General features: G+C 47.6%; 1 protein-coding gene across 7 annotated transcripts in view; it reads left to right on the top strand.

Moving 5' to 3' along the window:
• The window catches only part of ELP1 (elongator complex protein 1), a 149121-nt gene that overhangs the window by 24410 nt on the left and 103774 nt on the right, over positions 1 to 20937 (top strand). For all 7 annotated transcript variants that reach the window (XR_004000872.1, XM_030566039.1, XM_030566038.1 and 4 more), the window contains 9 exons: positions 3567 to 3647; positions 4043 to 4128; positions 7363 to 7462; positions 8837 to 8927; positions 9487 to 9610; positions 10738 to 10831; positions 11628 to 11858; positions 12245 to 12415; positions 18230 to 18320. Coding sequence is in view for 6 of the 7 variants with exons in the window: in XM_030566039.1 (XP_030421899.1) it covers positions 3567 to 3647; positions 4043 to 4128; positions 7363 to 7462; positions 8837 to 8927; positions 9487 to 9610; positions 10738 to 10831; positions 11628 to 11858; positions 12245 to 12415; positions 18230 to 18320 (1069 nt within the window). In the remaining variant the exon portion in view is untranslated. The remainder of the gene's footprint in view (positions 1 to 3566; positions 3648 to 4042; positions 4129 to 7362; positions 7463 to 8836; positions 8928 to 9486; positions 9611 to 10737; positions 10832 to 11627; positions 11859 to 12244; positions 12416 to 18229; positions 18321 to 20937) is intronic.

Below are 20937 nucleotides of genomic sequence, written 5' to 3'. Positions count from 1 at the left end.
GAGGCTTAGATAGGGGTTGGAGTCCCAGGAGGGGATAGATGGGACAAGGGGGGGGGAGTTCTTGGGGGGGCAGTCACTCAGCCCTCTGCCCTAAGCCCTGTACCACCCAACCCTCTGTTGACTCCTTCACCCCCCCATGACCCTAGCCCTGACTAGTATCAGAGGGGTAGCCATGTTAGTCTGGATCTGTAAAAGCAGCAAAGAATCCTGTGGCACCTTATAGACTAACACGTTTTGGAGCATGAGCTTTTGTGGGTGAATACCCACTTCGTCGGATGCATGCCCTGACTGGCACCCCCACACATACCCAGCCCCCCTACCCTGACACCTGCACCCCCGTCACATGCCCCCAGCCCTCTGCCCTGACTCTTGCACCCGCCACATCCCCAGCCACCCCCACATCCCATGCACCCTGCACATCCCCACCCCCACCCTGAGCACCAAACGGGAGCCCCTGCACCCCTACTCACATTCCCACCTGCACCCATCACACCACTTGGGAGCTGCCCAGGTAAGTGCCCCCACACCCAAACCTCCTGCCCCAACCCTGAGCTCCTTCCCTCATTCTAGCTCCTGGCCAGACCCTTCACCCCCAGCTCTGTGCTCGGTCCACTCCCACCCTCAGCTCAGTGTAGAGAGAGGAGGAGAATGGGCCAGAACCAGGGAGAAGGTAGGTACCCACTGTATGTGGGCAGGGCCGGGACCCCAGACTAGTAGTGGGCTGAGCGGGTCTGGCAGCTGGGATCCCGACTGGCAGAAGCCGGAGGATGGAACCCCTGAGCAGCAGTGGGCTGAGCCACTCAGCCCACTGCTGGTCTGGGGTCCTGGCTGCTGGCCCCGAACAGCCCACTACCGCTGTAGGGTCCTGGCCACCAGCCCCACACAGCCCGCTGCCAGTCTGGGGTTCTGGCTGCCAGACCCTTCCCAGCTGGGGTCCCGGCTGCAGGCACCACTCAGCGCACTGCCGGCCTAGGTGAACAGAACCCCAGACCAGCAGCAGGCTGAGTGGGTCGGTGGCGTGAGATCAACATTTTAATTTAATTTTAAATGACGCTTCTTAAACATTTTGAAAATCTTGTTTATTTTACAATACAACACTAGTTTACTTATATAATATATAGACTTGTAGAGAGAGACCTTCTAAAAAACATTAAAATGTATGACCAGCACGCGAAACCTTAAATTAGAATGAACAAATGAAGACTCGGCACACCACTTCTGAAAGGTTACCGACCCCTGATCTAGTCAGTTTCAAAGTTGCATATGAGGTAGTGTTCAAGAACTGCTTGCCTCTGAGGGTACGTATGCACTACGGGATTATTCCGATTTTACATAAACTGGTTTTGTAAAACAGATTGTATAAAGTCGAGAGCACGCGGCCACACTAAGCACATTCATTCGATGGTGTGCGTCTGTGTACTGAGGCTAGCGTCGATTTTCGGAGTGTTGCACTGTGGGTAGCTATCCCATAGTTCCCGCAGGCTCTCCCGCCCATTGGAATTCTGGGTTGAGATCCCAGTGCAAAAACAGTGTCGCGGGTGATTCTGGGTAAATGTCGTCACTCATTCCTTCCTCCATGAAAGCAATGGCAGACAATCATTTCGCCCCTTTTTTCCCTGGATTGTCCTGGCAGACGCCATAGCATGGCAACCATGGAGCCTGTTTTGCCTTTTGTCACTGTCACTGTATGTGTATTGGATGCTGCTGACAGAGGCGGTACTGCAGTGCTACACAGCAGCATTCATTTGCCTTTGCAAGGTAGCAGAGATGGTTACCATCCCTATTGCACTGCCTGCCATTGTAAATTGGTGATGAGATGACTGTTATCAATCATTTTGTACCATCTGCTGCTGTCATGGGTGTTCCAGGCTGGCCTCGCTGAGGTCGGCCGGGGGCGCATGGACAAAAATGGGAATGACTCCCCAGGTCATTCTCTTCTTTATGTTTTGTCTAAAAATAGAGTCAGTCTTACCTAGAATATGGGGCAAGTCTACTAGAGAGCCAGAGAGCACAGCTGCTCCGGGTCAGAGCCCCAGAGATCCTGCAGAAATGATGAGCTGCATGCCATTCTAGAGGGTGCCCCTGCAACACCCCCACCCGTTGCTTCCCTCCTCCCCCAACCCTCCTGGGCTACCATGGCAGTGTCCCCCCATTTGTGTGATGAAGTAATAAAGAGTGCAGGAATAAGAAACACTGACTTTTCAGCGAGATAAAATGAGGGGGAGGCAGCCTCCAGCTGCTATGATAGTCCAGGCAGGACATTAAAGGATGGGGGTGAGAGGAACACAGCCTCCCACTGCTAGATATTCCAGGGAGTACAGAATCTTTTCTTTAGACATGAAAGGGGGGGGGGCTGATGGAGCTCAGGCTCTGCTATGATGAGGACGGTTACCCAGCATTTTGTACCATCTGCCAGGAATGACAGGGAGTCATTCCCATTTTTACCCACACGCTCCCGGCCGACCTCACCAAGGCCAGCACTCATGGGATGATGACGGTTTTCCACCATTTTGTACCATCTGCTATCAGGGAAGGAAGGGGAGGGGATGCTGCTGTTCTGCGTTGCAGCACCGCGTCTACCAGCAGCATGCAGTAGACATAGGGTGACATTGAAAAATGGCAAGAAACGATTTTTTTCCCTTTTCTTTCACGGGGGAGAAGGGGTGGTAAATTGACGACATATACCCTGAACCACCCGGGACAATGTGTTTGATCCTACAGGCGTTGGGAGCTCAGCCAAGAATGCAAATGTTTTTCAGAGACTGCGGGGACTGTGGGATAGCTGGAGTCCTCAGTCCCCCCTCCCTCCCTCCATGAGCGTCCCTTTGATTCTTTGGGTTTCCGTTATGTTTGTCACGCAGCGCTGTGTTGAGTCCCTGCTGTGGCCTCTGTTTATCATAGCCTGGAGATTTTTTCAAATTTGTAACGGAGCTGTGATAGAACAGATTTGTCTCCCCATACAGCGATCAGATCCAGTATCTCCCATACGGTCCATGCTGGAGCTCTTTTTGGATTTGGGACTGCATGGCCACCCGTGCTGATCAGAGCTCCACGCTGGGCAAACAGGAAATGAAATTCAAATGTTCAAGGGGCTTTTCCTATCTACCTGGCCAGTGCATCCGAGTTCAGATTGCTTTCCAGAGCGGTCACAATGTGCACTGTGGAATACCGCCTGGAGGCCAATATCGTCGATTTGCGGCCACACTAACCCTAATCCGACATGGCAATACCAATTTCAGCGCTATTCCTCTCGTCGGGGAGGAGTACAGAAACTGGTTTAAAGAGCCTTTTATATCGATATAAAAGGCCTCGTGGTGTGGACGGTTGCAGGGTTAAATCGGTTTAACGCTGCTAAATTCGGTATAAACGCGTAGTGTAGACCAGGCCTGAGGCTCCCTGCCAATTTTTGTGGCTTTACAATCATATTTTCTTGTTATTGATAGTGATTTTTTTCCCCTCTGCTTTTGCTACGTGACAAACAGGGGAGCTGAATTCAACCTTCTCTCTGACACTGGGGAATACCACACACGTAATTTTTAATCCTGGCTTGTATGTTTACCATGCAGGTCAGCGAACTCTTATAATGATGACAAAGGACTTTGAACCAATTACTGAAAGGGAGATCCACCAGGATGACTTTGGGGAAGGTGAGTTGTTGCAGTGAACACAGACATTCAAAAGTATTTCATTGTTATCTCATAAAAATGAATGAAATGAACAAACAGACCTGCATGAACTCTGCCCAGGAGGCAGCAGGATACTACTATCAGGTTAGTAGATTGCAGCTGAGTGTCAATATTTTTCTTGGCAGCAGAGGTTCTAAATATGTCAAACCTGCTGCAAAGTTACCCAGCTGCTGCAGTGCTGTTAGCGACATGTATTGCTAGGAAATGCATCCCACAGAATAGCTCTAAGAGCTTGTCCTGTAAAAAGCCTGCACCATAGGCCAGGAAGGCAATGCTGCCTTGGGGTTCTATTTGTCTGTCAAACTGCATGGTGTCATTTTGTAAGTCTTCAGATACTGCAATTGTCTCTCCTGCAGGAAAGTTTATCACTGTTGGTTGGGGCAAAAAGGAGACACAGTTCCATGGATCAGAGGGCAAACAGGCAGCTCATCGCAAGCAAACGGTACTGCACTGACATATGAGGTCTCCATGCTGCCCGGATGGGACAGCTGTACAGAGAGAGCTATCGTCTTTCCCTCCGTGCTATGCGGACGCTCCTGCTTCTTCCCTGGCATTCTGTCCTTATTTCTACCCGTTTCTTTATCACCTAATTTGTTCACTGTTCACTTGATTTAAGTCAAATACTTTTTCCTTCTCTCTACTTCAGTAATGCAGTGTTGAATGCCTGTAATGCTCACTTAGCACCTGACAGGTTAGGAGTGGTTTTCAAACACAGTAGGCAGTGTGGATAGTGCTGCCTGGAGTTCCGCTTGCCCAATGCTTCCCATTATAAGACCCTGTTTTCAGTTGCTTATATCTTTGCCAAACTTTAACTGTTTGTGCTGAAACTTCCATGCCAGGTGTCTGCCACAGGATTTTTTTTTAAAGTTTCACCTAAAATGGTTCAACTGTTTTTCTGAGAACGAGATTGGGAAGAGTATTTTGTTTTAAGCAAGTTTTTTAAAAAATATTTACTGCTGTTTCATTGACAAACGATAGCACCCCAAACCTTGGGGCACAAACTTGAAATTTGGCAAGGCATTTGTGTCCGGGATGTGCCTTTTGCTGTTTCCATGAAAATTCCCCAAAATTGGTCAAGTTATAAGCCTCCGGGAAGTCTTATTTCACGCTCGTTAAAGTGCAGCAGCTAAATTCTCTGGAGATGCTGTTTGCACTGAGCATTCTCTGTCCCCTCATATCTCCTACATGACAACTGGGCTGCACATACACCATTCCAGGCTTCAGGGTCTGAGCAGGACTTTCCCTACATTTGCTGTCCCTGGCTGAATGGGGCTGCTATGGCACCAGAGCTGAGAGCAGGGATATTGTGTCCTTTGCGCTCAGTGACCCTTTGCGGGGGCCCAGAGAGTGTGGAGCAGGAAGCAACCTGACTTGAGCGCAGAGGGACAAGAGTTGGGTGGGGAGGGGGTAGATTGGTGCAAGAAGTCAATGCGAGGCTGGGGAGATGGGGGAGACTGATATAGGACAAGGAGTTGGGAGTTCTTTAAGCAGGCTGGGCAAGGAGACTGAGACTAGGTGCCTGGGGGAATAGACTGGAGCTAGCGTGGCTGGTTGGGGTGCCCCCAGGGGGAGGTGAGGGCTGGCTAGGCAAGGAGACTGGGCCTGGAATGTGGAAAGTGGAGAGCAGTGGAGACTAGCACTGGGAGACAAATTGGGACAGATTGGAGAGTACAGGGCAGGAGAGGGGTCAGGCTTTGGGGGAAATGGGCAGAAAGGTCTTTGCCCACTAGAGCATGCTCCCCTCCTGAGCCCGGAATGGAGCTCAGAGTCCCTGAGTCTCATCATTTCTGTGTCAGCAAATATCTGAAACCCACTGGCAAAGTGTCTCCTCCCCCTCTGGTGGCTGGTCCCAGTTGAAGCTCAGAGTTATGAACACCTCAGGAATGGAGGTGGTTTGTAATTCTGAACAAAAGTTTATGGTGGTTCTTTTAAGAGTTTACCACTGAACATTAACTTAATACAGCTTTAAAAGTTTACTATGCAGAAGAAAAATGCTGCTTTCCCTTTATTTTTTTAGTAGTTTATGTTTAACACAATACTATACTGTATTTGTGTGCGCGTGTGTTTGTCTGCTGCTGTCTGATTGTGTAATTCTGGTTCAAAATGAAGTGTGTGTGGTTGAGTGGTCAGTTCGTAACTCTGAGGTTGTTCTCTACTGCTAACAGTTACTCAGCTTATGTGGTAGAGGTCTATGCTGTGGGTCTACGGTTCCAGCCCTGCTGATGGCCTGTGTGGGTGTCGAATTCAGTGTGATGTCACATGGTGGAATTTTTTTTTTCTCTTTCCTTTTTTAAATCCTAGGAAATAACACAAACAAAACTAAGTTAAAGAAACACTAAGATGGTCAAGTCAAGCACTCAAAAGTTATGAAAAGCCAGAATGAAGGATACCTGTACAGCCTTAACTCTGCTCCCTTGTGTGTTTACATTATGATACTGTCTTTAATTACATGATCGCATACAGTTTTTTCCACAGGACCCCTGCCTTGTTCAGCGTACAGGATGGACAGTGGTGACTTAATGAGAGCTAGTCAATATTTTATTTTAGCCGCATAATTCAATGTGTGTCCCATGCCTTATTTTTTTTCACATTGTTTGAACTCTGCTATGAAGATGAAATTCTGAATTTCCTCCTGGGCTCTTCTTTGGCACTTCATCACCAAAGTGAGTGCTTCCCAAACATTAACAAATGTATCTTCACAGCACCACTGTGAGATGTGCAGTGTTATTGGGAATTGAGGCACAGATTAAAGCCAAAAGATTTCACTAATTTTGGATGCCCAGTTTGAGACACTTGGGGCATGATTTTTCAGCGTACATACTATTGTATAGTTCTTCATATGTTCACAGCACAGCTCCCTTTAACCTGAGTTACAGCTGTGAGAGCTCAGCACTTCTGCAGATCAGACCCCAGGGTCTCAAGTTCAGGGTCCCAGAAAATGAGGAGCACACAGTTAGTGATTGATCACCTCTTAATGTTTTGGTGTCAGTGCTTTGCCCGGCATCACACAAGAACCCTGTGGCAGACGGAGGGATAGAATCCTCTTCTCCAGAGTGGCATTCAACTGTTCTAACCAGAAGAGCAGCCTTTCTCTTTCTGCAGTTCCCTGCCTCATTCGCTGCACACTTTCAGACTTCTGCAACCCATCAGACAGGGTCCCATAGACAACAGCCCCCTTCACTACACAGCCCTGGTTCATCCCTAGAGCACAGTCTGTCCTGTGCACTGAAAACGTGAGGAGACCTGTGGCTAAAATGGATTTGATTGTCATTAAAAGCTGTATAATAATGCAGGTGCACAAGGGGACCAAATTAAGGCTGTGTGGACAGTCTTCAGATGCATCTGAAGAAGTGAGGTTTTTTACCTACGAAAGCTTATGCCCAGATAAATCTGTTAGTCTTTAAGATGCCACTGGACTCGTCGTTGTTTTTGTGGATACAGACTAACACGGCTACCCCCTGAGTTTTATTACTGGCATTTCCTAACTGTTGAGTTCTTAACTTTGCCACCTTAACATTCTTTTAACGCCTGTTTTTGTTGTTGTTGATGTAATAAACTACATAATGGACTTGCAAAGGGTAGGGGCAGCCAATAGCTTTCTGTAGCCAAAGGCCATTTCAGCAGCAGCCATTTCAGGCTTGCACCTGATCCTTTGTTTTTTCTTGTATAACTTCAGGAAGTGCCACCTGCTTCATCCTCTGATGATGGCCAACCCCGAGTCACCTGGAGAGGAGATGGGCAGTTTGTAGCAGTGAGTGCTATTTGTCCACAGACAGGTATGGGATTAACTGATCTAGAAAACCTGCCCAGCCCCAAATTGAAGTATTTACCTGTGCTGGTGTGGGAGGCTGTTACCAGTTTATCAAGATGGCAAAGCCGCCTTACTTTGTCATATTTAGTAACTGGCAATTAAAGAAAAAAGCTGAAGGCTTTTCCTTCCATTTTTGGGCCTAGTGTTCAGTATAGATGGGTCTGAGTCAAACTCTCGACCTGAAACACCCCTGTGCAAGAAATGGGGGCCCAGATTCCGACTTCACAGCTCTGCTCTTTCTCACTTTCCATGGACCTAATTTTCTGTCTCAGAGATTAGCCAAGGTCAGAATTGGTGTGATGGCTATTGCACAAGAGGGGTGTTATTTTATGCTGCATCCTGGAAAGCAAAGCAGTGGCTAGAATTGCTGGTGTGTTTTTTTTCACCCTCTCACTCCTCCCTGTCACAGGCTAGGAGCAAACTTTTGAAACCATGCTCTTCTGAAAGCAAACCTTCCCAAACTGCTCCTCTTGCCCGGTAGAAACACCCAGTTTATGTGGCCTTTGGCTTCGTTTCCAAGCATATTGGGGAGTATCACGACTTGCTATCACTAACTGATACTTCACTTGTTTGGATCAAAACCTCAGGTGCTGGCTGATAACATTGAGTTACAGCTGTGTCCCTACACAGTTGTGATGCCAACGGAACGTCCTAGCTTATACAACCAAAGTGTGCAAGTTAGGCTGCCTTCTGCAGGGCCAGACCTCAGCCTCCCCCGTCTGTTATCGGGGGCGGGGTTGTGCATTCTGTCAGAACATGGAACTGTTACCAGAGAAGCTGGTCTTCCAAACCGTTTGGATTTTGACCCTCATTTATTTCAAAAGTCAGCTGGCCCCTGATCTCATTTGAGACCACGTACACAAGGAGTTAATGTTACACATCAAGCTTTTTTTTAATTGTGACTGGACCAAAACTGTTCAGTGCATCTCAGAATGCAGAAGAAGTCATTTTTGGAATCGGAACTCTCAGAAATGCAAGGAAATGTGAAACTCCGAGTTATTTGGGAAGTTTGAGTATAGAATGCACATGACAAACTCCAAGCAGAAAGGAGTTATTGTATGGCGTTTTAAGCAGGAGAATGGTCACAATCCGAATGTCCAACCTTGTGCATAGTCACTCACAGCTGTGTCATAATTGTAAGCTGCACAGCAATTCCAGTGAGCCTGTCTGCAGCTGCCATTATCTGTGAGGGTGCCAATACTTCACATTTGTGCTCTGGGTCTTCAGGAGGAAGTTGTCCCTTTCCACCCCCCACCTCACCCCACCAAAAGCAGAGGACACTTCTCCTGAGTTTCCTGTTCCCCTCCACCCCCCGCCCCCTTACCCTTGTCTTGTGTAGGGGCCCGGAAGATCAGAGTGTGGAGCAGAGAGCTGGTCTTACAGTCGACGAGTGAGCCTATCCCAGGACTAGAACAAGCACTGGCCTGGAAGTGAGTAATGAGCAGCCTGTGTTCCTGGTGGATGAGGTTGGGTTTTGTTCACTGGCTGTGGGGTTTCCTCAGCGTCTGTCAGAGCCTGAAGGATCCTTTCCCTCCTTTGTTTTCCTGCTTTGAGCTGCCCTCCTTATGGTCAAACATGTAAGGAGGAAGAGCCGTTTAGAGCCAGTCATTCCTGTTTCCCAGGACCTCTCCTTCCCCTCTCCCCCCCCCCCCACCCTCCACTCAGGAGGTGAGACCAGAGCTGGTAGGAGAGCTTAGGCCCTGTGTATAGTCTTATAGCAACCCCATACCAGGCTGGCTCAGCTTTGGGAGGGACAGCAGCACTTATCCTCTCCTGTGCTAATATTATTTCTACAGTGGTGTTGTGAACCCTGAGTAAGGTCTGCGTGGTGGTGCCAGAGTCTTGGCTGGGGGCCTGATAAGAGCACATGCTCTGCTGCTCCTTGGGTTTGTGTGCTTCTGGGCAAGGGCAAGCAGCTAGATGTGTTCCTTACCTTAAATCTGCAATCAGTTGTGGTCGCTCATGCTTTACCCCTGCATTTGTTTTAAGGCCCTCTGGAAGCCTGATAGCCTCCACACAGGAGAAGCCCAATAAACATGATGTTGTCTTCTTTGAGAAAAATGGTCTCCTTCACGGGGAATTCACCCTCCCGTTTCAGAAAGGCAAAGCCAAGGTAGGTGAGGGGTCTAGGATGTTGTCCTCCTGTGTATACAGTGCTTGCTGCTTCTTGGTGTGGAGACCTGTCTGCTGAACATGAAGGGTTGTGGTCAGTAGTTATGGGTCCAGATCTGAGTAACCCCAAATCTAGAGTAGTCCGGATCCAGATTTCAAATTAGCTGTTGGTTCCCATCTTGGTAGTGAGCTGAATCTAAACTGCAGATCCAAATTTGTATCTAGCTCTGATCTCTGCAGACTGGGCCCTTCATTGCCTTTAGTCACTGACAGACTTGCCCCGAATCTACAGAAAGAGAGGGGAGGTAGGAAGCACCAATTTGTGACTCTTTACAAGAGAGGTTATGTGAAAGAGTCCTTTGTAGTACGCACGGGTGGCCTTATTGACTCCAGCTGGGCACTCAGCACCCTGGGAAATTCAGACTTCTTTAAAATCAGGCTCTTATCTCTCTCTTGGTCACAAACTGCCTAGGAGCAAGAGCAGAACAATGGGCTCAACCCGTCTCCCACTGAAGACAGTGGAAGGCTTCCAGTGGCAGCACTGGGAGCTGGACCAGGCCCTGTATTTTTAAGTGCACTCTCTACTGAGGAGACAGCAGCCTCTCCAGAGACTCTAGCATTTGATCGCCAAGATCTCCTGGAGACAGTGCTTCCAGCCTCTGGACGGTCTCGCCCCAGATGGGGAGGAGGCTCTGTTTCAGCCTCACCACTGTGTCTTGAAGCTGGGGTGAGGTTGCAGGTGATGCGTGGGAAAGAGTAAGATCTAAAATAGGGCAAAGCACGACTGTTGTGTGAATGGAGAGTGTGAGACTCTTCATTGGGCTTGCTTAAGCTGTTCCCTCCCTCAGGCACTGTGCAGAGTGTATAAGAGGTTCTACTTAATGCTCCCCTTAGTTTCTTAAGACAGGGCTGTGGTCTACCATCTTAAATTCATTCCTGGGGGATTTCCTGGCATAAGCTTTGTAATATGTTACTGCCTTCTATTACCTGTAATGGTGTGCTCCCTTGTATGTTGTCTGGGCAAGGAAGGAGCCAACCACCATTTTTTAAGCTTGAGTAGATGATTTTGACATAGTGGTCTGCCTTGTGTATGGACAGAAACACCAATGAGAGACTCTGTCCCATCAGGTTAACGAGCTGCTTTGGAACTTAGACTCTACGATCCTGGCAGTTTGGTTGGAAGATGTTAAGAAAGAAAAGAACTCTGAGACAAACACCTATGGTAAGAATACTTTCAGTGCCCTGACTGCCCCCAAGTGCATGTTAATTAGGAGGTGTGGAGAGGCAATATGTCAGAAGACGTGGAAAGATTCTGCTCAGTGGTCTGAGATGCCTGTGCAAGGTCAGGAGAAACTGCACTAGTTCCCTAGATTTTGCTCAGGCATTGTCCAGGCCAGCTGCTTTGGAAGCAATGCCAAAGCTCACTGCCCATCGTTGGGCTTCTGAAACAGCTGCGCCAGTGCCTGAAGAGCCCAGCTCTTAATGCTAATGTCCCCTTGGGGAATGGTCTTTTGTGAGGAAGAGGAGGGGCACAGATGTTTTAGGTTCTTTTTAGCAAATGTTGAGGTCAGGGTCGCTTTGTGCTGAGTGCTACACAGAAACAGTAAGAGAGAGCTCCTGGCCCAAGGAGCTCACCATCTTAATAGGCAAGGTAGAGGTTGGGAGGCAGGAAGGGTAGTTATCCCGCCTGTACAGATAGCAAAGTGACTGGGCCCTGGTCACATAGAGAGGCTGGTGGAACAAGGATTGAACCTGGATCTCTTGTGTCCAGTGTAGTGTGTTAACCCCAAAGCTAGTCTTCCTCTCTGGAGCACAGGGTGACTGAAGGTTAGACAGTCTGAAGGGCTGCTGAAATAATCTTTGGCGGTGGCCATGACAGAGATAGGGCCTGAGCCACGGCATTCAGCTAAAACTGCGGGATCCTCGCAAGCTGGATGGGAGGATGCGGCTGGGTGCTAGGTGTGACCTTACTGCCCCAGCCCCCATGCAGTGTGTAATGACTACATTTCTCTGTGTAGTTCAGCTCTGGACAGTAGGGAACTATCACTGGTACCTGAAGCAGAGCCTGCATTTTGGCAGCGCTGAGAAAAGCCGGCTTGTGTCACTGCTGTGGGACCCTGAGATCCCATATCGACTGCACGCTCTCTGCAGGGGATGGCACGCCCTCTGCTACGACTGGCACTGGAGCACGGACTGCAGCACTGGGGAGGAGAGCCACCTTGTGGCCAACGTGGCCGTTATTGATGGAGGTGATTGTTGGAGGCCAAGTCAATGAGTGGGGGATGGAGGGGGAATATGTTAGACGTTTGTGTGTCTGGTGTTTAGCAGGTGTCTGTCTGGGGCATTGCAATGCTTGAGTGCTGCTTCTCTCACTTAGGGACGTGATAAAAGACACTAGTGTGTGGGAGAGCTCCCTCCTTCAGGGCTAAATCCTAAGCCCCTAAGAGTCCACAGGAGTTGAATTAATGGGCTTTCAATCAGGGCCTCAGTGAGCAGAGCAACCCTTCTTTGTACCCCTCCCCACCCTCCAAGCCTCCTCTTCCTCTGGCAGTGTTGCTGTGTCTGTTACAGTCTGAGTCAGAGCTGGAGTTGCAGTTGGGGGATGGTGCATAGCCTGATTTTTCTGTTTCCTCAGATAAGGTGCTGGTAACCGCCTTCCAGCATTCTGTGGTGCCTCCTCCCATGTGTACCTTCCAGCTCCAGCTCCAGCAGGCAGTGAACCAGGTCGCATTCCACACAGACCCCACAAAGAGCGCAGACCTTGCTGTCCTCGACGCCAGCAACAGGATCTCTGTTTACAGAGTTGGTGTGTATTTTCTTTTTCTCTCAGTTCCTAGGTTTGCTTCACCTCTGCTCCCTCCATGGTCTTCTCAAGGGTGTCCTTTCAGGTTTCAGACCTCCGAGTGACATGTCTGTATGAGCAGGGACCTATGTTCCTCTCCCGCCAGATAAAGGATCTAGGCTTGTCACCTGCAGTTCACTCTACTATCCCAGCAAGTCTGACATGAGTGCAGCATCTGTGGTTCACTCTCTCTCGGCACAGTGAGCAGCCAGCTTTCACAGAGCATTTATTGTATGTAGAACAGAAGAATTACAGAGAAAACAATCCTAAAGAAACGTTCAGTTTACCCACACACTGAGGGACACTCAGTTAGTTCAGCACAAGCTCTTTTACAGCACAAGCTCTTTCTTTGTCATCTGGGCTTCTTGATCCGGGTCTGATCCAGCCTATGCAGTTCCTCCCAGGGGGTGATACTTCTCTGGAGTTGTTTGCTTGTCCCAGGATTTTAGTCTGGGAATTTAGTGTAGCAAAATCTCATGCCGTGAGTGAGTCAGTAACAGAGGGGTCAGGGAGGAGTCATTTGATTTGTAAAAGCCTACAGAATCATAATTTCAGTGGTGTCTATCTCTGTGGTGTGGTAGAGGAGACTTGCTGACATCCCACCTACCCCCACTCCCAGCTTCATGTCTTGCAGTTGGAAATTTATAATTTAATAGTGTCAATGGATATGGGTCAAGTTGGGTATCTTTTGAAAGCTTTCTCCCACAAATACAATGGTACCAAGCATGACAAACCTAGAACAATCATGAAGATATATACTTCAGAAAATGTTTACAAATAAACTTATTTTAGTTCTACTTTACCACAAGGATGCATTGCTTATGTTTAAGAAAAAACAACCCTTAGTAATTCTAGGGAATTTAACCTTTATTCATCAGTCTTCATCCGTGTTGTCTCCTCTAGGGCACCACTGCTAGACACATTGTCACACTGATCCTCATCTGCGCTGCGCTGTGCTTGCATGTTTCCGTGTAAAGCGGTTTGCTCTTCAAACATTTGTAGGGTGGTGAGCATCTGGTCTTTGCACACAAACATTTGATTAGCTAAAGGATTGATGTAGGAGTGTGTGCTATTTCACACACAACTGGTGTAATGAGTCCATCCTCAAAGATCCATCCAGGCCTGACTGGGGAGGGTAGTTCTGGATTTGCTCAGTCATCCTGGAGTTTGCTCTCTTGATAACAGGTATAAATGCACCCTCTTGTCTGGGGCAATTTTTCTCTGTTTGTCTGTTTCTTGGAAAACATCTACCATTGTAGCTCTGCAAGTGTCATAATGGTGATCCTCAAATGTTAAGCTCAGCATATGAACTTCTCCAGTGCATTTATGACCTCCTCAGCAACAGTCTTAGCTGTACAGAGCACCTTCAATGTGAGGAAAGAGTCTTCAGACACTGAATCAGATGGCTTCCAGTAAGATGATTTGGTCTTTCCAGCCAATCTTCTAGTAGTGTCACTAGAAATCTTGGCACGGAAACCTTGCAGTGTAGCAGGGTTTAACAGTCTGGGTGATAGGAACATGTCTTTGAGCGATAGACAGCAATTCTGTTCCCCAGCAGCAGGCACAAAACCAGAATCTTGTGGAAGTCTTGAGTAGCCTCTCAGAGAGAGTACTAGAACATCTGTGTCTTGTGCAAAAGTATGGAGTTTGGTGGCACTGATGGCATGCAAGAAACTCTGTGAGCCTCCTCATGGGAACTATGAAGAAACTCCACTGAACAGTGTGAGGCAAGGCAGCAGCTTCGTTATGCCACATGACAACAAAATTCTTGGAACTATTCTTCACATGCTGAAGCATTTTTCCTGCAAGGTATGCTGTTAACTCATCTCATCCTTCTTGTGGGTATGAAATGGTACATTATGACATTGGAGATGTTCTTGGAGTCAGTAATTTTGCATTGGACAGGTGCAATGCCACGGAATCTTCTTTCTGGTGATATTTGTAATTAATTCCTTTGCATACTCATCAAACACGAGATGGACTTCATTATAGGTCCAGTATTTTCCCTGTCATCTCATAATGAAGTGTTCAGCCAAATCTTGGCAAGTGTTAAGTTTCTAGTTTGCGAGTTTTTACCTCAGCCACACATCTATGTTTGCTATGTTGTAAAGTCTCTGTTGGCATAAGGTTCCGGTCCCCTTGTCAGTAGGTGCTAGATTAGGAAGACCATGCAAAATGGCCATGAGTTTGCTTTTTGTCTGACACACATGCATTGTTCTGTCGCATTCGAATATTGGAGAACTCAGACTTTCCCAAAGTCTCACATAGATAAGCATCATACTGAGATCTGGACACAACCAGGAGATGAACAAACAATGATCTGCGTGAGATTAGCTCTGTACTGATCCCTGCCACTTCACCCTGACTTTTCTTTGCGTTCGAGCACAGGTTTCATCTGTTCTTCTTGTTTGGAATCCATAGATTGATGGAGCTTGGGATAATTCTTTTGGTTTTGAAGGCTTCATACAAGTCATGGCTAAGGCTAAGATTTTGTCACAGATGCTTTTAGTAAAAATCATGGACAAATCATGTGCAATAAACAAACATTCACGAAAGCCCATGACCTGTGTCTGACTTTCACTAAAAATAGCCTGATAAAATGGGGAGGTGGGTTCAGCTCAGCACCCACTGCTGCTGGGGCTCTGGTGTCTCTTGTTGAGTCGGAGCTCCAGGGTCTCCCCCGCGCGTCAGCTGAGCAGCTTGGGGGGGGGGGCACCACCCATGGCAGCAGGGAGCTCTGGGGGTTCCCTCCCACCTGCAGCAATTGGGAGCTCCGGGATCCCCCATCACCTATGGAAGCTGGGCTACTGCAGAGTGCCTTTGCCCCCCAACGGCATCTGGGAGCTCTGGGGGTCCCCCAGCTGTGGCTGGGCAGTTGTGGGGTCCCCCACCAGAGTGGAGGGTGGGGGACTGGGTTGGAGCTCCAGCCCCAGGGCAGAAAATGTCACTGAGGTCAATGGAAGTCACGGATTCTGTGACTTGCGTGATCTCTATGACATAATCATTGTCTTAGTCATGTCCCAGAGTATCCATTCAGCTGACATCTTTAACAATCTCATCACTGAAGACTGTTTTCGTCATGATATTAATGAGCTCCTGTAGGTCATCCATTGCGTATCCATGAAACTCCCATGTACTGCAAGACAAAATGCTTTTCTGTAAAAATTTAGCAGTTGCAAACAGTCTTCATATTACTGTTGGCATCAGCGCTTTTTTCTTTTGATAGTGCCACAACTTTTTCAGCTTTTAAGGATGTGTGCTATTATTCACGTCTATGGGTAGAATTACTACAAACTATGTCCATATCCCACAGTTCATCATCAATAAGTGCTTCCAGAGCCTTTCAGCTAAGCATTTGTTCCTCTTCAGTCCCATTCAGAGCAACTATTTCTCTGTACTTAGGCTCTAGATTGGCCATCGCCGCTGCTTTCCTACCCATTGCAGCTTCTGCAAGGCAATTGATGAACAATTTGAATTGCATGGTTTGCAGGAGTAAAATCAGTATTTGTTTCTGTTGCTATTACCTTTAGATGCAGCACATTACATATATTCTTGGTGCATCACTCGATGTGATATGCAATGTCATGTGTGGGTGTCTTTTGGGTCATTGCACTCATTTAACTTTACTTTCCATGGAACTTTCTTGCTGACTGCTTCATACAGATTCTCACCTGTCTCACATATTAGAACTGTGCTTAATGGATGCTTTCAGGCTTATGGCAGAAATAGCAAAGGTTTTTCTCAAAGCACATTCCATGGCTTGTATAAGGCAAATCTCACCTACAGTTTGCCCTTGTCCTGGGATCTTCAACTGTTTTCTGATCCTTGATGTACTTCCTCTCCAGTCTTGCCAAATTCAGTTTTGTGCACTTCCAATAGCATGTATGGTCCCTGCAAGCATTGTGTTTAGGTATTCGCCAAAGATTCAGCTACTCTCCCCATTGATGCCTAAAAATGATCAAGACCAAAGTAAAAAGAAGTATTTTGTAATAGATTGCTTTGAGATTGTAATTAATTACATGATGTAACTATGTGGGTACTGTTTGCATAGAATATCAGGATTGGAAGGGACTTCAGGAGATCATCTAGTCCAACCTCCTGCTTAAAGCAGGACCAATCCCCAAGTAAATCATCCAACAGATTTTTGCCCCATATCCCTACATGGCCCCCTCAAAGATTGAACTCTCAACTCTGGGTTTAGCAGGCCACTGCTCAAACCACTGAGCTATCCCTACCCCCTAGATGCCGATGCAGTCCAGTCCAGTAATTATTGCCTGGATACTGACATCTTAACCAATGCCTCATTGCCATTCATAATAGATAAACAAAACTGATAATCAGTACCACTGACCTGCTTCATTTTTGGTGATGATGGCAAATCAGCCTGAAGCACTCCTTTCATTTATAGTAATCTGTAACATTAAGAACTCAGGTATCATGTTCTGAGCATTTAGCTGATAACACAGTACTGTCAGTCGAGGACCATAATTTAGCTTTGAGTGCTGTGTTAGGCCTGTGTTTAAAAATCCAATTTTTAATTATTATTTAACGGTTTCATGCATATATATCTGCATAATTGTTCTAGGTTTGTCGCGTTTGGTACCGTAGTATATGAGCGAGAAAGGGCTTTTGAATGATACCAAGTCAACCCATTTCTGATTACACTGTGTTATGAAAATTTCCACCAATCCAAGGACCCTGGAGCTGGGAGCCAGGCGACACTAAGTCCCTGGTGCCATACTGCGGAGGATGAAACCATTGGAATTATGATTCTGTAGATTTTTATGAATCAAATGACACCTCCCTTACCTTTCTATCACTAACTCACCCACAGAATTACACATGTTCCCAATAATTACTCTCCCACTGATTTATAGCTCCTGGAGGAAGCTTGGCAATGCTGCCTCATGTAGCTAGTGTACAATCCCCAGCTCACAAGAATACAGATCACATTTCTAGATAAACAAGATAATGATTATCTCCTATGCCAATAGCATCCGGCACATCTCACAATAATAGTTTTTTGAAGTTTCCATACTTCCAGGGTCTCTCATCTGCCACCTTCTGCACATCATACTCCACGCCTGTCCCTAGGTGTGCTCCTCCCTCTGAGCTATGCTGAGTGACGCTGATGCTTGCAGATCAGCCTGGCTCACAGAACTTTCACTCTCAAATGCCCAGGTCTCAGACTCCTCCCCAGCCTTGTATCTATGGCCTCGTAGTTGATGGGAGGCTTGCATGACAAGCAAACACTGTGTTTAACGCCATTCTAGCTGGATGCCATCTCAGGTGACTCCTTGCTGAAGCAATGGCATCTGCACGTGAGTTTGTGTGTGGCCTGTTCCCCCTTTTTCTGCAGAATGCTGTGAGGCATAATGTGTAGACTGCCAGGATTGGTTTGGCATCCTTGTCCTGAAGATGACTGGGATCCCAGAGTGTAGAGATGGCAAAGGCCCCTCAGCCCTAGTTCAATGCAGGATCGGTCCCTCATGGACAACCCATTGAACAGCACAGCTGTCAGTCTGCTGAGCGATAGGAGGGCTCCCCACACTCCTCCAGGAAGGCTGTCACCTGTTTTTGGTTTCATGCTGCACACTTAAGAGTATGACTCTTGCTGTGCACAACGGGGGCAGTTGACGTAGAAGAAAGCATCATGAAAAGGCCACTGCACGTTGAATTGCGCTCAGTAATGGTTCGATTGGGAGCAGTGTATTTTGCAAGTCTTTGGTGGTTGTGTTTGAAGGGTGCTCTAACATGCCTGTGTGCTCCATTTGCCAGGTGACAGCACTGTGAAAGACCCCACTGTTACACTGGGAGGAAGTGGATTTAAAGCTTCTGTGGAAACACCTCATCTGGAAAAAACCTACAGGTACTGCAGGCCCATCGTGAGTTCTGGGAAACAGGGCCCGGGGCTGTATATAGGCAGTGGCTGACTGCTGGGTGAGAGATGCCTCCTGCTTAGCTTAAGGGCCCTTGTTCCTGCTGTACAGGGACGCTGACCTCAACTGACACTAAGGAAGCACAAACGAAGCCCCTGGCCAGGCAGCGTGGCACCCTCTCTCCCAGGGTGGCTGGTTTGGGACTGAGCTCTGCCGGCTAGCAGGGGCTGTGACCATCTCCAGGGTCTTAGCTTTTAGCACGGGAAGAAACACCACGTTCTGGCACCCCTAGGAACAGACTTTGTCATGCCGTAGGCCGTGCTTGCCTCCCCAGGGACAGGGGCAATGGAGGAATAAGGTGCACTAGTGAAAGGCTGTTTGTGCTGGAAGGGCCAGTGAGTGCTTCAGCCCCTCCCTTCTCTGTGCTCTCGCACATCAAGCCTAGCTGACCAGGCAGTTGTCTCCCACTTTGGGGACGCAGATAGCTCCCTAGGCACATGGCATGGCATGCCAGATTCACCACTTTGGGCTAAAAGTGTGTGCTACAGATCAGTCGGCCTGGAGTGTGACTATGCCCTTTACTCTGATCGTCTGCATGTGCCATTCTTCGAGTGACTGCATGTGTCCATTCCACTTCTGGTGCGTGTGCACTCAGGACACCAGTGTCAGAGATTTGTCCTTTAGCAGTAACCATTGAGGTGATGCATATGCCCTCTGCTGCCTTCTGCTGCTGTGCAGTCATATAAAAGGTGGACCTGATTCCCCTCAGTTCCTTCTTACTGTCCATGGTTGGTAGTCAGCACATGTTAGCTGCTTCTTAAGAACATAAGAACGGCCGTACCGGGTCAGACCAAAGGTCCATCTAGCCCAGTATCTGTCTACCAACAGAGGCCAATGCCAGGTGCCCCAGAGGGAGTGAACCTAACAGGCAATGATCAAGTGATCACTCTCCTGCTATCCATCTCCATCCTCTGACAAACAGAGGTTAGGGACACCATTCTTTACCCATCCTGGCTAATAGCCATTTATGGACTTAGCCACCATGAATTTATCCAGTTTTCTTTTAAACACTGTTATAATCCTAGCCTTCACAACCTCCTCAGGTAAGGAGTTCCACAGGTTGACTGTGCGCTGTGTGAAGAGGAACTTCCTTTTATTTGTTTTAAACCTGCTGCCTATTAATTTCATTTGGTGACCCCTAGTTCTTGTATTATGGGAATAAGTAAATAACTTTTCCTTATCCACTTTCTCCACATCACTCATGATTTTATATACCTCTATCATATCCCCCCTTAGTCTCCTCTTTTCCAAGCTGAAGAGTCCTAGCCTCTTTAATCTTTCCTCATATGGGACCCTCTCCAAACCCCTAATCATTTTAGTTGCCTTTTTCTGAACCTTCTCTAGTGCTAGAATATCTTTTTTGAGGTGAAGAGACCGCATCTGTACACAGTATTCAAGATGTGGGCATACCATGGATTTATTTAAGGGCAATAATATATTCTCTGTCTTATTCTCTATCCCCTTTTTAATGATTCCTAACATCCTGTTTGCTTTTTTGACTGCCTCTGCACACTGCGTGGACATCTTCAGAGAACTGTCCACGATGACTCCCAAGATCTTTTTCGTGACTCGTTGTAGCTAAATTAGCCCCCATCATATTGTATGTATAGTTGGGGTTATTTTTTCCAATATGCGTTACTTTACATTTATCCACATTAAATTTCATTTGCCATTTTGTTGCCCAATCACTTAGTTTTGTGAGAAAACTTCAAGTGTTTGTTCATGTCCACTCCAACTAGGTGTGTGTGCACGCAGGTGCAGGGTAGCCGGAAGATTTTTCCCATAGCAGCCTCCGTCGGGTCAGCCTGGGCACCCCCTGGAGTCATGCCCACAGGGCGTCCAATGTAGAGCCCTGCCAACCTGCCACCCCCTCGGTTCCTTCTTACCACCAGTGATGGTTAGCTGGAACTGTGACATTGCGCTCCATAAGTTTTATGGAAATATGTTTATAAGTGTGAATATGATGTAACTGGAATATGCTTTATGCAAAAGGTCTCTTGTAAGGTATAATTGCAAAGCTTAGAATCTACTGAGTGTGTTCATCCCGTTTATTTGCAAGTATTATTTCCATGTCTGGAGTTAGGAGAATAAGATATATACCCTTGTATTACTGAGGTAAACATATTAAGTGGAAGTCATTAAGGGTGCTTCAAAATCAATCACCTGTAAATGGTTCTGGGTGCTGGAGATAGGTGACTTGCTGATCAGTTTTTGGTCTGCGGCTTTGCGGGCATGGACCAGTTCTGGGTCTGTTTCATCAGGCTAGTGTGTCTGGCTCAACAGGACAGGGTTCCGGAGTCCCAAGTTGGCAGGGAAACGGGCTCAGAGATAATTTCAGCACATCAGGTGACAGTCCCAAGGGGGTCTCTGTGACCGAACCCATCACAGGAACGTCCCTTAGCCTTTGCTTAACAAGCCGGTGGTGATGTCTCGGTGCTCCACGGCACTCTCCGGCACCAACACCTCTGGAGAGAGAACTTAGTCAGTCTCTGAGCTCCTGGTGCTCGGTGCCCCAAAGCACAGCTCCTCCATGATCTTCGTGTTCAG

Source organism: Gopherus evgoodei, chromosome 6, assembly GCF_007399415.2.
Source record: "Gopherus evgoodei ecotype Sinaloan lineage chromosome 6, rGopEvg1_v1.p, whole genome shotgun sequence".
NCBI classification, from domain to species: domain Eukaryota; kingdom Metazoa; phylum Chordata; order Testudines; family Testudinidae; genus Gopherus; species Gopherus evgoodei.
This window is presented reverse-complemented; position numbering and strand designations above follow the sequence as displayed.